The sequence below is a fragment of the Malania oleifera genome, chromosome 8, assembly GCF_029873635.1.
Source record: "Malania oleifera isolate guangnan ecotype guangnan chromosome 8, ASM2987363v1, whole genome shotgun sequence".
Taxonomy (NCBI): Eukaryota; Viridiplantae; Streptophyta; class Magnoliopsida; order Santalales; family Ximeniaceae; genus Malania; species Malania oleifera.
In genome coordinates, this window is record NC_080424.1 from 4,546,705 (window position 1) to 4,561,670 (window position 14,966).

A 14,966-nucleotide genomic window follows, 5' to 3' on the forward strand; every position below is an offset into this window, starting at 1 on the left:
ATAATAATTTTTAGTGAAATTTTTCTGTAATATTAATTAGAGTATTCGGTTTGTAATAAGCACACACATCACATGCATGGTTTATTTTGTAAGCTTAAACCAGATACAAACCAAAAATGACCATAGAAAGACCTTAGAGTATTCGGTCGATCGACATTGGACTTTTTCGGTGTCTTCAAATTGGACCCCAAGTGACCTTAGGACACACACACTTTCACATATATTTGTTAGGCACTTGAATAGGGCTTGTTTGTTTTGATACGGGACCGAAATGCACACATGATGCACTTTCGGTCGACCAGCCAAGCTAGTTCATTTTGGCCTAGTCGACCGAAACTCCCCGAGGTCAAAAGTTTGACCACCTAGTCGACCAAACCAGGTCGTTCAAAAGGCACTGGTCGACCGAAACCCCCTAGGGTCAAAAGTTTGACCATCTGGTCGACCGACCACTTTTTTACTACAACTACCTAGTCGATCGGAGGGTTCTCGGGAGAATTTCCAGTGGTCTGGTCGACTGAACCAGCTAGTTCAAAATGGCCTGGTCGACCAAAACTCAGAAAATTGAGAAATCGCCCTCTCCTGGTCGACCGTGCCCTTAGTTCAATATTTCCTGATTGATCGAACCATTTGAGACTTGGTCGATCAAAACATTTTTGGTCGACCGGACCTCTCGGGTTGCCATCATTTTTACCGCGGGTTAAATATTTTTAAACAGGGTTAAATTGATTTAAATGTCATTAATCTTTTCTAACAATCCCTAATAGGTCCCCAATAGTCAAAATTTTCAGTATGTCTATATATACTCCTTCATTTGGGAAAATTAGTGAGTAATTAGCAAAAACCAAAAATCAAATTTCTCTCTCAGGCTAAATACTTTCTATTGCTCATACTATCTCCAAATCCACTCAAACTTACCTACTTCATCTCAGTATCATTTGTAAGTGCATTTGAGTGTTATTGGTTTGAGGTTTTGCTCTCTCATTCTTTGATTGTTTGAATTGATTTTCTTGAGAGCATTACCTAAGTATTCTTAGGAGGCTTTTACTAATAAGTCTATCCTAAGAAGACTTGTTAAACTTCCGAGTGTTGCATTCTCATTGCAATAACTTAGGAAGTTTGTATTTGCATTTGGCTTGCAAAACTATTTTCAAACGTATTCAAATATCTTATGGTATTCATATTGATATTCTTGTGAAAAGATATTTGTGTGTGTTATATTAATCTTTGTGGCAATATCCATTCAAATCTATATCATTTGCTGAAATACAAAGATTACTTATATCTTGCAATCCAAGCATATACATATTCATGAGATTGAGACATTCTATTGATTGATATTATTGAGGCTTGTTCGATATTCTGTGTGAACACGTTTGATTGAATATTTTGAAATACACAGATTATTATTGATACTCTCACATACTCACTACACTGATAGAAAACATCTTTGAGAGTTAAACTATTTAGACCATACTGAGCTTACATTATTAAATCATCTGTGGTGTATGTGATACTGTGCGCATTTGTGGTACAAATTTGTTTTACGTGAAAGCACCCATACATTGTACCTTTTGATTATATATCTAAGAGATTCCAAGCGTGGCCTAAGGGGGTGGTAATCCAGCCTGGTAAGGATTGGTGTAAAGGTTGAGGTCAGCCCTGTGATAATTTGACTTGGTTGTATAGGTGTCGCTCCACCCGTTTAAGTGAGCAAGTTATTGTGATAATTCTTGTGCTGGTTAGTCAAAGCGGGGACGTAGACAGTTGGCTGAACCTCGATAACATATCTGCGTGTTACCCTTCATTTACTGCTTTCTAGTCCTTGTGCGATTAATTAAACTGATTCATTTAATTTCTGATATATTTACATTATTCGCATTAGATTGACCATAGGATTGTGAACATACTGCTGTTAGGAGGAACACCTAGGGGTTAAATTCTAAAAATACTAATTCACCCCCCCTCTTGAGATCACGGTAAAGCTAACACAGAGAGAGAGAGAGAGAGAGAGAGAGAGAGAGAGAGAGAATTTTGTTTTAATAAAGGAAATGAAGGTCAAGGGATCCCTTATAATCCTCACTACAGAGAAAACCGTCACCGATTTTCTCAGCCCCTAAAAAATCCGTCACTGATTTTCCCTTTAACTGACCTAGTTTTTACCATTTACCCACTTACCCGGTTACGGTAAAATCACATAACCGTCGAAAATTTTCTTATTACTCCAAAAAACCATATTTTCTCTTCACCAAACCAAAAGTCCTCCTTTTCCAATTATTTTTATTATTATATTTTCCAGATCTCAACATCATGAATAATGATCATTGGGTTTATGTAGCCATTTAGTATTCTAAGAAAAGAAAGTTTGTGTCACTTCATAAGAAGCTCACCAACTCTTTTTTTTTTCTTTTTTGTTTTTCTTTTTTAAGGTTTTGTAGTCCCAACTCAAATTGTTCTCTCCAAGATTACTTCACTAAAGAGTATTTTCTCCAAAGCCTTGGTTGCTTAAATGTCATTCCTCCAACATGTGTATGGGGGGTTGGAGTTCCTCCATGGCCATCATCTCATCTTGTGTGCATTATTCCCTTTCTAGGTGCTAAAATGACACTTGTATATAATGATCCAATCTCCCAATAACTTCCCTACCTTATTTGGGGTGGGAATTATACCATTAGGTAACAAGTTGAGGTCACAACATTTGTTTGATTCAAGGATAGCCTCCTCAAGATAACGTTACGTGCTAAGGGGATCTTCAGCACAAGGAAATCTACCATGGTTAAGGGTTTGCAAAATTGGATTCCCAATGAGATTGGAATCACTATCATCTCTCAGGACTACAAAAATTTTCGTATAAAACCCACCAATTGAGTTTATCAACTTCAAGTGATCAAGGACTATCTTATTATCAACTATGATTTCTCTTCACATTGTAATTAGCAACCTTGACCATTATCACTAAGGCGCCATTTTGAGGCTATTGTGTAGGTTTCTAAGGTCTTTATAAAAAAGGAGATGGCTAGTTTAACTTGGATAGGACATATCCTCATCTTTTTGGTTGAGCAAGCATTCCCTAGGCTTGTGCCTTCCGAGTTATGGTCAAGTTTTCCAATGTTAGGCCTCTAGAGATAGCATAGATGACCCTTGCTACATGATCCTTAACCTTCCCCAAGCTTCTCTCTTTTATGAAACTCCCCACTCTCCTCCATTGCTAGAGGCCTCTCCAACTGCCACCCATGAATCTCCGGCCAAGCTCTCTTTGCATGCCGTCTTTGCCTTGTTTAATCACCTAATAACCCCATTGACCATTTGTATTATTTAAATTTATTTTATTTCCATTTTCCAACTTATAAAAAGAGGATTATTTCCACTCAACAATTATAGGGACTCTAGGGCTTGATTCCCCATCTTTTCTCTCACTCCTAGGTTTCCCCTTGCTTTCTACCCTCTTCTAGTTCCTTAATATCTCAGAACCCACTTCGAAGACCTGACTTCTTCTAAAACATATAACAGAGCTTCTTCTTCTCCCCCTAGCATCAGTCCATTTCTCTCTATCTCTCTTCTTGGAACACTAAAATTCTTGTTACATTTCTTGAGGATTGCCATGATACAAGTTTGAATGCATCTAGCGGATAGTGTAGGAATTTGGGTTTACATGTGTGTAGAAGCATACATGTGATTTTGTGATTTTACATGCATATGGTGAGTGTATACTTTTGCATGTATGTAAATGTTGTGCGAGGATGTTTAGTTAGGCATATGTGTGAATATATGTTCGTGTACATATGTGTATCTGCTGCGATGTAAATGCATGCACATGTACATGTGTGGTGATCATATAGATGCATGCGTGGTCACATAAATATGTTCATGCATAGAGGCGTTTGCGTGATAGGTGGGCAAGAGTCGTATAGTACTAGATCCATGCATGTGTTTTTGTATGTATATGATGTTTGGCAATGTGTTTTTTGTGTATTCACATGCATGGGTTTAATTAGGAGAGCATGGTTTTGGATATAGGTGCATGCATGGGTAGGGTGTATGCATGGTCCATGTGAGTGTGTGATTGCGTCTGTTTGCTTTCCATGCATGAAAGTAATGATGGCAGTGTACATGTATGTGCAATGCACATGGAATAAATTAAATGTTGCTCTTGGTTATGCATGTGTAGTTAGTGTAGGTTTCATAAATGAGCATGTATATGTCATGTATATGTTACACTGCTTGCACTAAAATTTGCATGTTCATGGGTAGGCACGTTTTATGTGCATGGGAATGTAAGCGTGAATTTGTGAATGCATATATATATATATATATATATAGAAAGAGAGAGAGAGAGAGAGAGAGAGAGAGAGAGAGAGAGAGAGAGAGAGAGAGAGAGAGAGAGAGAGAGAGAGAAGTCAAGTGTGAATACATTATGCATGTGTTTTCATGTAAAGTCAAGTGTGAATACATTAGGATGTAATAGAAGCATGAATATGTGAATGTGTATATGTATGCATAGATGCATGTATAAGTCAAGTGTGATGAGTATCTATTTGTCTTAACATGCTTCTACGTGCTTCTTGGCATTTTAAACATTATTTTTGTTGTTATTATAAAGAAAAAAAAATGTGCATTTTTCATTTTACTTGTTGTTTTAAACAAAAAAAAAAAAAATTCAAAAAAGTGCTTAAAACTAGATTTTTCATGATGCTATCACTTACGTGTGTGTGTGCGACTTGTGATTGGAAAACACATATAGAAGATGAGGGATGTCATCTTTTCTGAAGATCTTTACGTGATGGGGTTGTCTAGGCGATCTAGCATATCATGTATTTTTATTTGCTTTATTTATGCATGATTTTGGGGCAAAAATTGTTAAACAATCTGACGATATGATGGAACTCATAGGTGGGGCAAGAACATCCTTTTGCGATTTAGAAGTGAGAGTAGCCTTCTATAATGACTAGATTATTTAGTATTTAAAGACCTATAAACTAAATAAATATGGAAAAGTTAAAAAGTCAAACTTGCTAAAGTTCAAATGGGTAATCAATGATTAAATAGATATGATTTGTTAGGATGGGTATAGAAAGGGCACTGATATCTTCTCCTTATATAACCGTGCTCACAAATCCAATTTTTAAAATATAAATCAAAATTATTGTTTCTTGACCTAAGTTTAGTTTAGACACCAAAATTGATAGGAATTTAGTCAACTATCTATACTTAGGAAAATAAAAAGATTAGTGGCAACTTCTTTGATCATATTATTGAAATCCAAAATCTCACATCACATTTTTAAATCAATTCGTTTGGTCTCTATCCAAGTCGGTGCAATCCTTTTCTTTAGATACATCAACAACTAGTATTATCATCATCATCATTATGATGATGATTATTATTATTAGAATATAATTGGTTTAGTCATGAATTTAATTTGACAAATTAGTTGAAGGGACGATTAAAACGATTTATGCAATACATATAGAAGCGGAGTTGATTTTATCTATAAATAGCTTTTGGTGTCGCCAATCAACAACAACTTGCCTCCGTAGCATAGTGGTAGTGCGTTCGCTTCGTAAGCGAAAGGTCGCGAGTTCGATCCTCGCCGGGGGCTTTCTGTTTTTTATACGACGACTATTTACGGCAAATTAAAAAATTTTATTCTTGCGCCCCTCCAATGCTTCAGTTCAAGATTCGCCCTCGACTCCCATTCGCTTTCCTGTCACAAATTGTTGCTGAACGAGAGAGCGAAAAGCGTACTACGCCATCTCGAATTTTTCGCAAGGGTGCTCAGTGCTCACACTCTCTCTCTCTCTCTCTGCCGCCATTCATACGGATTTTATTAGGTGATGTTTTTGGGGTACAGCAAGGTTATTTCACTGGAATAACGTATTCAATGTTGCGTTTATTCCCTGCAACAACAAAATCAAATCCTCTCTTTCTGTTAGTTTCGTCTTCTGGTGATGAAATGGGTGTTTGGATTTCTGCATTTGATTGTGATTTCATGGGTATAAGTTTGATTCTTTTACTGGGTATTTCAAGCATAAATGATTTTCTCCAAATGGGGGAGGATGGGGGTAGGAGGGGGATGGGGTTATCATTGTGATGGAATTTTGTTCATTTTGATTTCAAGGTTACATGCTTTATTTTTTATGGAATTTTCTAACGAAAAATGACTTTTTTCCAAATGGGCTTTATTTTGTTTTTTTATTTTCTTGGTGAAATGGTGTTTTGATTTTCTGCATTTCATTCTCTCCATTTTCATATGAATTTCCAATTATATTTGCGTCGATCCCAAAATTTGTTATTACCCAGCTGGCTATAATTAACAATCGAGACAAATTTTCATTAAATTTTGAATGAGGAAAAAACTAGACATGATTAATATATCATGCATCTCCTTTGCTAGAGCTGTACAAGAAATTAAATGGTTTAGATTCCAAAAAAGAATTACACCTGACAAATGCCCCCATACGAGTCAAATGCAACCTTAGGCTGTATATCATCTTGGACGAACGGAGGGGAAAAGCTCAATTTTACATCTTTCCATCCCCCTTCCATCCCACCCTAAAAATCACTAACTTTTACTCTTTTTTTTCTTTTTCTACTGTTATATTTCTTGCAAGGAACTCCGCTTGTGATGTACTTAATGTCCTAATTGTTTCACATACAGCTGATTCCAAGCCTAGGTAATGGAGGAGGGTTGCGTTAGGTAATTGATAGCCAGCGTAAAATTAGTCAGATTACTATGATATGAATCCTTACCGAATATTTGCTGGGGCGTCCCCTACGAACGACGCGTTGCACTTGAAGATGATGTAGTGCATAGAGTTAAAACAAGTTGGGTAAAATAGATAAGTACTTTAAGTGTGTTATGTGATCGTAGAATACTCTTAAAATTGAAAAAAAAATTTTATAAGACAGTTATAAGACTAGTTATGCTATATGGATCGGAATGTTGGACGACGAAAAAACATAATATCCAAAAAGTTGTCGAGATGAGAATGCTTAGATGGATGAGTGGTATAACATTGAAAGATAAATTAAGGAATGAACATATTCGTGGTAAGTTAGGTGTAACTCTTATAAAAGATAAGATAAGAGAGGGACGACTCAGATGGTATGAATACTTGCAACGTAGGTCACATAGTGCACCTGTGAGAAAGAGTGACTTAGTTACTGTGGAGAGAAATAGAAGGGGTAGGGGTAAACCTAAAATAACTTGGGAGGAGATAGTGAGTAAGGATTTAATATCCTTGAATTTATAAAAAGAAATAGTTTATGATCGCATAGATTGGCGGAAAATGATTCATATAGCTAACCCCACTTAGTGGGATTAAGGTTTGGTTTTGTTGTTATTGTTGTTGTTGTTGTATATTTCTTGCAAGGCTCCCTCATCGTAGTCTTGTTGAATTGTTGGAATATTGTTTTGGAGGGTGCAGATTGAGCTACTCCATATTTATGAATTCATGTTGAAGGAGCTGGAAAAATTATCTATTTTGAGATGCATTCTCACTATTTAAATCCCAATTCAAGTTTAAGTACATAATACAATTATACTTCTTGTCGACAGCCTAGGGTATTTTCACTCTCTTTTTTTTCAAGTTAAAGATCTTTATAAATTATTCTTTTACAGTGGCATTAACTGCTTGATTTTGTGTAGGAAAGAAAGACACTATATTTTAGTTAACTATTTTATTTCATTGAATTTCGTGCTTTCATTGGCTAGACTTGGACTTCCCCTTCATACAGATAATCCGTTTTCGTTAGTTAATGAAAAGCCATATCCTTTGGGTTTGAGGGAGGTGCGCAGCTGAATGATACTGCTGCTTTTAATAAGAACTTAAAGTGCATCCTCTTATTTTTGCGGTTGCTTTTTCTCTAAGGTTATGATTTTCTTTTGTTTCTATGTTCTGAAAAAAAAAAAAAAAATTTGAGGAGTGAAGCGGGGTTAGTATTTTTCTGCTATTTTTAGTTAGTCTGATTTCTTAACGGCCAAGTAGAAGGTTTTGTATTATTTTTTATTTAGAACTTCCAAAACCATATATCTCACTGCACTTCTTTCACATCCCAGAAACGCCTTCCCTTATTTTATAAGTATGAATCCAGGTAATCCATAAAAACTGTTTGGATTCACATACATGCCATAATAATCTGATGACTGAAGTTCTATTCCATTTTGCAACCATATTCAGCCCAAGCCCTTCTTCATCCTTTGTTTTACAAACCTCTCCACATTTGATCCTTCATGCGGTGGTGCCCTGATGATTACCTTTCCACAAAGAAGATTTAAATTTCCTTTCTAATTCCCTTATCACATAATCAGGAAAAAGAACAGTTGAGGCCCCGTAAGCTTGAATACTATTTAACACACTTCTGGTAAGATGACCTCTACTAGAGTATGGCAGCAATTTGCATTTCCATCCATTGATTCTTCTTGCAATTATTTCAATAAGAGTTTCATAATCTCCCTTTTCAATTCTCTTAGGATGAAGAGGAAAACCCAAGTGCCTAGCAGGCAGCTTCCCAGCAGGTATTCCCAGGCAGTGAGCTATAGATTTAGCTTCATCGACACTTAAACCAGAATAAAACAATTCTGATTTTGAGGCATTACTCTTTAGACCAGTAATTAAGTAAAACACCTGCAAAACATTTTTATTTTGATACTCATTGCATACTCTATGTCACCCTTAGCCAGAATGAATAAATCATCTGCCAAACACACGTTTAATTAGCTAATCTTCTTACATATTCGATGAAATTTTGATTGTCCCTTCACAGCTTGCTTCAGCAACCTAGTCAAAACCTCCATCATCATCACAAACGAGTAGGTTGAAATAGAGTCGCCCTGTCTTATCCCTCTTTCACCTTTAAAAAAATCTTTTGGGTACCCATTTATCATGATAGAGAAAGATGGGGTGGTAATACACTCCCTAGTCCATTCTGTGAAAATCCCAGGTGTTTCAACACGTTACAATATCTGGAAGATAGAATCCCAGTTAACTGAATCATAAGCCTTCATGAGATCAATCTTCAAAGCAATCCTAACTGATTTTTTATATAAATGATACACACTCATAAGTTCCTGAGCCATCAAGGAATTATCCTGTATTTATCTTCCTTTTTATAAAGGCTGACTGATTTCTATCTACAAAATCCCCAATATAGACTTTTAGCCTGTTAGCTAGGATCTTTGTAATTCCTTTATATAAGATATTCCCACAAGCTACAGTTCTGAAATTCTTAGCTTGCATGGGTGCTTAATCTTTGGAGTGAGAATAGTGAAAGTTGTATCGATATGCTTGATCATTTTACATACTGCTGCAATCACCCTTCCTCACAATATTCAGACAAAATTTTTAAATTTTGGCTTTAAATCATTCTGGGTCAGTTGCCTTATCTTCTGAAAGGAGAAGAAAACATCCTTTATTTCTCTTTCTGAAACCTGTCTCCCCAGTAATTCCTTGTGCTCTGGCATCCATGAGACTTTAATATCTCTTTGAGATATTTCCAGTTACATCTTTTCAAATTGCCATCCTTTCCTAGTAAATTAACATAAAAGTCCAGTGTCTCTGATGAAATAAGGTCAGGATCTTCAATTATTTGCCCCTTCAAGTTCATGAAAAATGTTATCTGAGATTTAGCTTACCTATCTTTAGTTTTAAACATGGCTAAGTTGGGTTTAGTTTTCATTAATGGATTATTAATAATTTCATTTTCTTTATGTAATGCTACTAGACTGGAGATTTAAAGCTAGGTTTGGTGTGTTTCTTTTTGGTAAAGATGTTGAAAGGAATCATTTACAGAAGCAATGGATACTTGGTTTAAAAAAAGAAAAAGAAAAACATGAATATTTAAATCTATAGTTTCTATAATGAAATTTTAAGTGAAGTTTTTTTTTTTTAATTATTTATTATTATTATTATTATTATTATTTTTTTGGGATTCAGATACAAAATCTATGGTGTATATATTTACTTGTTCATGAAGAGTAGGAAATGTGAATTTATTTAAAATTTGTTGAATGTTGTATTGGTTGTGGTATTTTTTTTGGCTTTTGTTTCAGGCTGGGTTCTGTGATTGTTGTCATGAATTTCCCTTTTTTTATTTTTCCCTTAACAGTGGGCATACTTACTACATATCATATCCTTACTGTTTGTATTATGTTTGTCAAATATTCTTATTTTTGTGTTAAAAGTGTTAGTACAAATGACAATTAGATACAAAGAGTAGAAAATCTTGATATTAAGGCAATTAGACCTGGAAAACAAAGTAATAGCTCAATGTTCATACTTAACATGTTGCTTTTTTTTGTAGGCTGTTTGGTAATATATCATGAACAGAAATTTCAACTTCGTCATGCATCATCCATTTTTTGTTAGTTTAATGAAGCCTTAAGAGTGTCCTTCGTGTTCTTGAGCATTGATGAGGTAATTAATACTCTACACTTCAACTTTCCCACTGCTTCATTTCTTCACCATCCAAGTCAAAGCAGGTGGCTTGTGTTGATGTGTTTAATAGAGAACAACTTGTTAAACTCCGTCCTAGAAAATGAAGACAGAATTGTCTCTCCAACAACTTCACGATTTTAAAAAGAGAAATAAATTTTCATGTTACACCTTGCTTAGCGGTTCTTGGATTTTGATGTGATTGGAATGGAAATAATGACAATTTCACCCAAATTGATTTTCATGGTAATTTCACCAAATGGATATATGAGTGCAAAATCCATTCCATTTCATTCAGATGGGTTTTTGTTCTATTCAATTTCATCCAATCTATTCAATTTCTCCATTTGGATGAAATTGAACTTGATCATGGTACTTGTATCAATGGTAAGCAGCTAAGGACTGCCTGGACATTACATTAATGCAAAACCCATAGCATTTCATGAATAACTGAGCACTTTGTAAGAGTCAATATGATCCAAATGAAGCCATAATAATTGGATTGGTTTGCAAGAACATTTCTAGACACATCATTCATCTCTTTTGTACCATTTTTCAATAGGTATCAGAGCCTTGCATTATACATAGAGAAAAGAAATAAATATCTATTTTAGAGCTCCAACAAATTATTAGTACAGCGCCTATGTAGCTCATTCAAACTCTTGATTGTCTAAGCTTGATAGCATATTGATTTAGAGATGGATGAAAGGTTATGAAATGCATGTTGTTTGCAGAGTACTACAAATGGTTTGTACCCTCCCCTTCCCCAATAACAAATTTAGTCTCAACTGGAAGGGCAAGCAATTTGAGAGGTTTGTTACAAGCAGACTTCCTAAATTCTTTCACCATCTATAGATGAGGGTTCCGATAACCCTTTTTTACTGAAAATCCAAACTCTAATTGCAACGGGAATACCGTTTAGTTGACCTTTGCCTGTTTGTGTTGTTTGCGTAATATTGCTACAAATTATGCTTGCAATCCTGATCTTGGGCCTCTCATCAGATGTAGCTAATTCTACCCTTATGTTCTTAGCAACATACATCCGATCTACTTCTCCGACCAAATTTCATCCAAATGGATTTCATCATAATTTCGTCAAATTACTATGATCAGGTCCTATGTATTGTTCATTGCTTCTTTTTTTTTTTTTTTTTGGATGAGAGTTGGGGTAAGGACTGGAATTTGTGTGCATATATTCACAACCTTACTAGAGTTTCATGTAGGTATGTTTTCCTATGATGATGCTTGAATTTTTAATAGGTGTAGTTACTTAGTGATCTCTAATTTCCAAAGGATTCTACCAAAATTTTTTTCATGAATTCTTTTTTTTTTTTTTTCTTTTTGAATTTTATGGGATGATAGTGAGGGTTGATGGAGACTTGGAAGTGACGAAGCACAAACTGTTCCTATTGAAGACTTTTTGCATTGAATATTTTGTATAAGTAGTTAATTTTTTTTTGACATTGTGGGTCATGGATCACTTGAGATTTTTTTTTTGGTAAACCTACGAAATATAAGCATTTTCTTGGTTCTGATTTGAACCCACAAGTTGTTTTGAGGATAATTGTCCCTTGGAAGTCATATTGGGGCATGAAAGTTCCCTATTCATATTTTTGGGTGAAAAGATTAATATGTTAAGGAATGAAACTGTCTGTAACTTGTATATTTTGGGGTCAATTGTCATTCAAAATCTATTGTTCTAAAAATCTCATTCATCGACACGCTAAATTAGAGAATGATTGTATAAAATTAGGGATAATTTGTCCCCTTAGCTTAAAATTTTGAGAACGTATAATATTATAAACCTACAAAAGTTTTGGGCACGATCTGCTAAATACCTTCAGGTACAGGGAAGGGGAATGGCTCCTTCTTTCTCTAAACCCCGATGGTCCTCAAGTTGACAATCACCTATAGTTTTAGGGGAATGAGGTGTTTTTAGAACTGGGGACATACAATTCGGATTGCCTGCTTATATCGTTATTTACTGTTTCTTTTTTCTATAATGCTGTTACCTTAGTTATTTTGTGTTTATATGCCGAGAATTATTAAATATAAGTCTTCTTGAGCATCTGTCATTGGTAGCTAGGATTGTTATCAACTCACAAATAACATATTCAAATACTTAAGAAAAAGGAATGGAGTACTGCACATTCAAGGGAACTTAGGTCGTTGGGGGAAGCCTAACGTGCTATAAGACGATCCATTCTAACAATTGGGAGTGAAGCATTTGATTTGCATTATAACTCTTTCCCTAATTTTTTTTTTTTTTATTCTATTTCATTCATATCGTATGGGGCATGATAATTTTATTAGCACTATCATTTTTAATATTCCTTTTCTCTTTGTACTCTGGCAAATCAATTTTTTTGCTAGTTATATTTAATTTTTTTTTTTCTTTAAAAAGAAAGGAGTAATTGGCCAAGTATTCGTGACCATGATTCATGCCTTATGTCACTTCCCGGAAAATGAATGGCAAGCGGCTAAGCGCGTTGACCAGTTCAAGCAGCGGAGACTTGTATGTGGAAGACTCGCCGTGTGCGTGGTATTCCCGCCACTGGGTCTCCGCCTGCCGTTTGGAACGGTCCAGTCGTCTTCTTCTTCCTATGAAGCCCTCAGCACTCCCCCCCTAAACTACGAAAATGCCCCTGAGCTTGGTATTCCTTCATGCTGCCAAATCTCCACCCCAGCTCGTCAAACGAGATAAAGAAATGGCCGGACATTGACTTTTGTAGTTTTGTATGAATAGCAAGGGTAGTTCGGTGAAAAAATATTCAATGGCCCATCTTCCACATTCCTCCTCGCAGTCCATTTTAATCGTCTCCTAATCTCCCCATTCCCAAATCTACATACTCCATATAATCTTCCATTTTTCCTCAGCCCTCATCACCTCCATTTCCAAACCATGGACATAGAACAAGAAGAGCTGCAGTTCCTAGGCCTGTTTGGCATCTGCAAAGAGGCCTACAAGATCATCACCTCATGGAGAAAGCTTTTCTGCCAAATCACTCTTTCCCTCATCTTCCCACTCTCCTTCATCTTCTTGGCTCATGTCGAGGTATCAAACACCCTCTTCCGTAAAATTAACCGCAGCGAGATCGAGCTAGACAAAACTGCCTTCGGCACCCCCAAATACGACAAGCTTTCTGACCTCCTCTCGTCAGAGTGGACCGCCCTCTTGCTCTTCAAGGCTGCCTACTTCACCTTCTTCCTCATCTTCTCCCTCCTCTCCACCGCTGCTGTGGTTTACGCCATCGCATGTATCTACACCGCCCGGGACCTCACCTTCAGGAAGGTCATGAGCGTCGTCCCGAGGGTTTGGAAGCGGCTGATGGCCACTTTCATGTGCCTGTTCATCGCGCTCTTCACGTACCATGTCGTCGCCGTGATCGTTTTTGTCGTGTGGATCTTCTTCGTAGGACCTTCCAGGCTCGGCATGTCCAGTCTGGTGGTGTTTTTGATTGTCTACTTTGTAGGGTTTCTGTACATGAGCATCATCTGGCAGCTGGCGAGTGTCGTGTCAGTGCTCGAGGAGGCGTATGGGGCTCAAGCATTGATCAAGAGTAGGAGATTGGTAAAAGGGAAGATGAGGTTGGCAGCAGCCATCTTCTTGAAGTTGAATTTTGTTTCTGCGGTGCTCATGCAAATAGGGTTTCAGAGGCTAGTGGTGAATGGGGAGTGGGCGGGCGTGGTGGGTAGGGTGGCATATGCAGTTTTATGCTTCCTGCTGCTTAGCATGCTCTTCCTTTACGGGCTGGTGATCCAAACGATTCTGTACTTCATCTGCAAGTCCTACCACCATGAAAGTATCGACAAGTCGGCGCTATCGGACCACCTTGAGGTTTATGGGGGAGAGTATGTTCCTTTGAAGGGAAAGGATGTTCAGCTGGAGCAATTTTATGTTTGATCATCCAAACAATATGTTTCACTAGATGTCTATCTAGCCAGCTGTTCTGAAGTCCATGATCATCTTATCATATATCGATTATATACTGTGGAAATTAAACTGCGTTGATAAATTGACGTGCTTGAGCAAATGAGTCTTTTTAGTGCTTTGTGAATGTTTCGACTCTATGTATTTGTATGAAGGGTGGGATTTGTGGGTATGAAGGTCCATTTGTACTTTTTACTTTTTTCGTTTGGTATATTAGAATGGAATGAATCGGCAGTGGAATATAATGAAAAATTCTATAACGAATTTGTAAATTATAAAAATCAATCACATTTCATTCTTGTCTACCAAACAAATCTTAGGCTTCATATGAAGTTTATAATTAATACTATCAAAAATAAGGTATTCTTGTGGCGGCCACAATAGGAATGCCCAAAATGAATGCAATGATTTATGATAACATTTTAGAAAAGGGTATGCTTGAAACTTAGAAAATATTAAAGAAGTTCCAAGAAAAATATTAAAATATATATATATATATATATATTTTCTAACGTTTGATTATCGAGGAAAGTGAGAAGAAAAATATAACATACAACAAGTTAGTGAATAAAATTTTGATTTTTCAACTGATTAACATTTGATTT

General features: G+C 36.2%; 1 protein-coding gene and 1 non-coding gene across 4 annotated transcripts; both read left to right on the forward strand.

The window, feature by feature from the left end:
* The first annotated feature begins 5,524 nt into the window (after positions 1-5,524).
* TRNAT-CGU (transfer RNA threonine (anticodon CGU)) lies at positions 5,525-5,596 on the forward strand. Its single transcript has one exon. It is a non-coding gene; the product is annotated as a tRNA-Thr (tRNA).
* Positions 5,597-5,648: 52 nt separating this feature from the next.
* On the forward strand, positions 5,649-14,621 carry LOC131161364 (uncharacterized). 3 transcript variants are annotated; one of them, XM_058117083.1, is made up of 3 exons: positions 5,649-5,828; positions 10,300-10,412; positions 11,793-14,621. In XM_058117083.1, exon 3 carries the CDS (start codon positions 13,333-13,335, stop codon positions 14,332-14,334), a length of 1,002 nt encoding a protein of 333 aa, XP_057973066.1. In that variant the 5' UTR covers positions 5,649-5,828; positions 10,300-10,412; positions 11,793-13,332; the 3' UTR covers positions 14,335-14,621. The 3 variants fall into 3 exon arrangements, with proteins under 3 accessions (XP_057973066.1, XP_057973067.1, XP_057973068.1); XM_058117084.1 differs by having other exon boundaries at positions 12,835-14,621; XM_058117085.1 differs by lacking the exon at positions 10,300-10,412 and having other exon boundaries at positions 5,696-5,828; positions 12,835-14,621.
* The last annotated feature ends 345 nt before the right edge of the window (positions 14,622-14,966 follow it).

Excerpts from the sequence above, each read along its gene's own strand:
- LOC131161364 (XM_058117083.1), top strand. The coding sequence starts at position 13,333 with ATGGACATAGAACAAGAAGAGCTGCAGTTCCTAGGCCTGTTTGGCATC.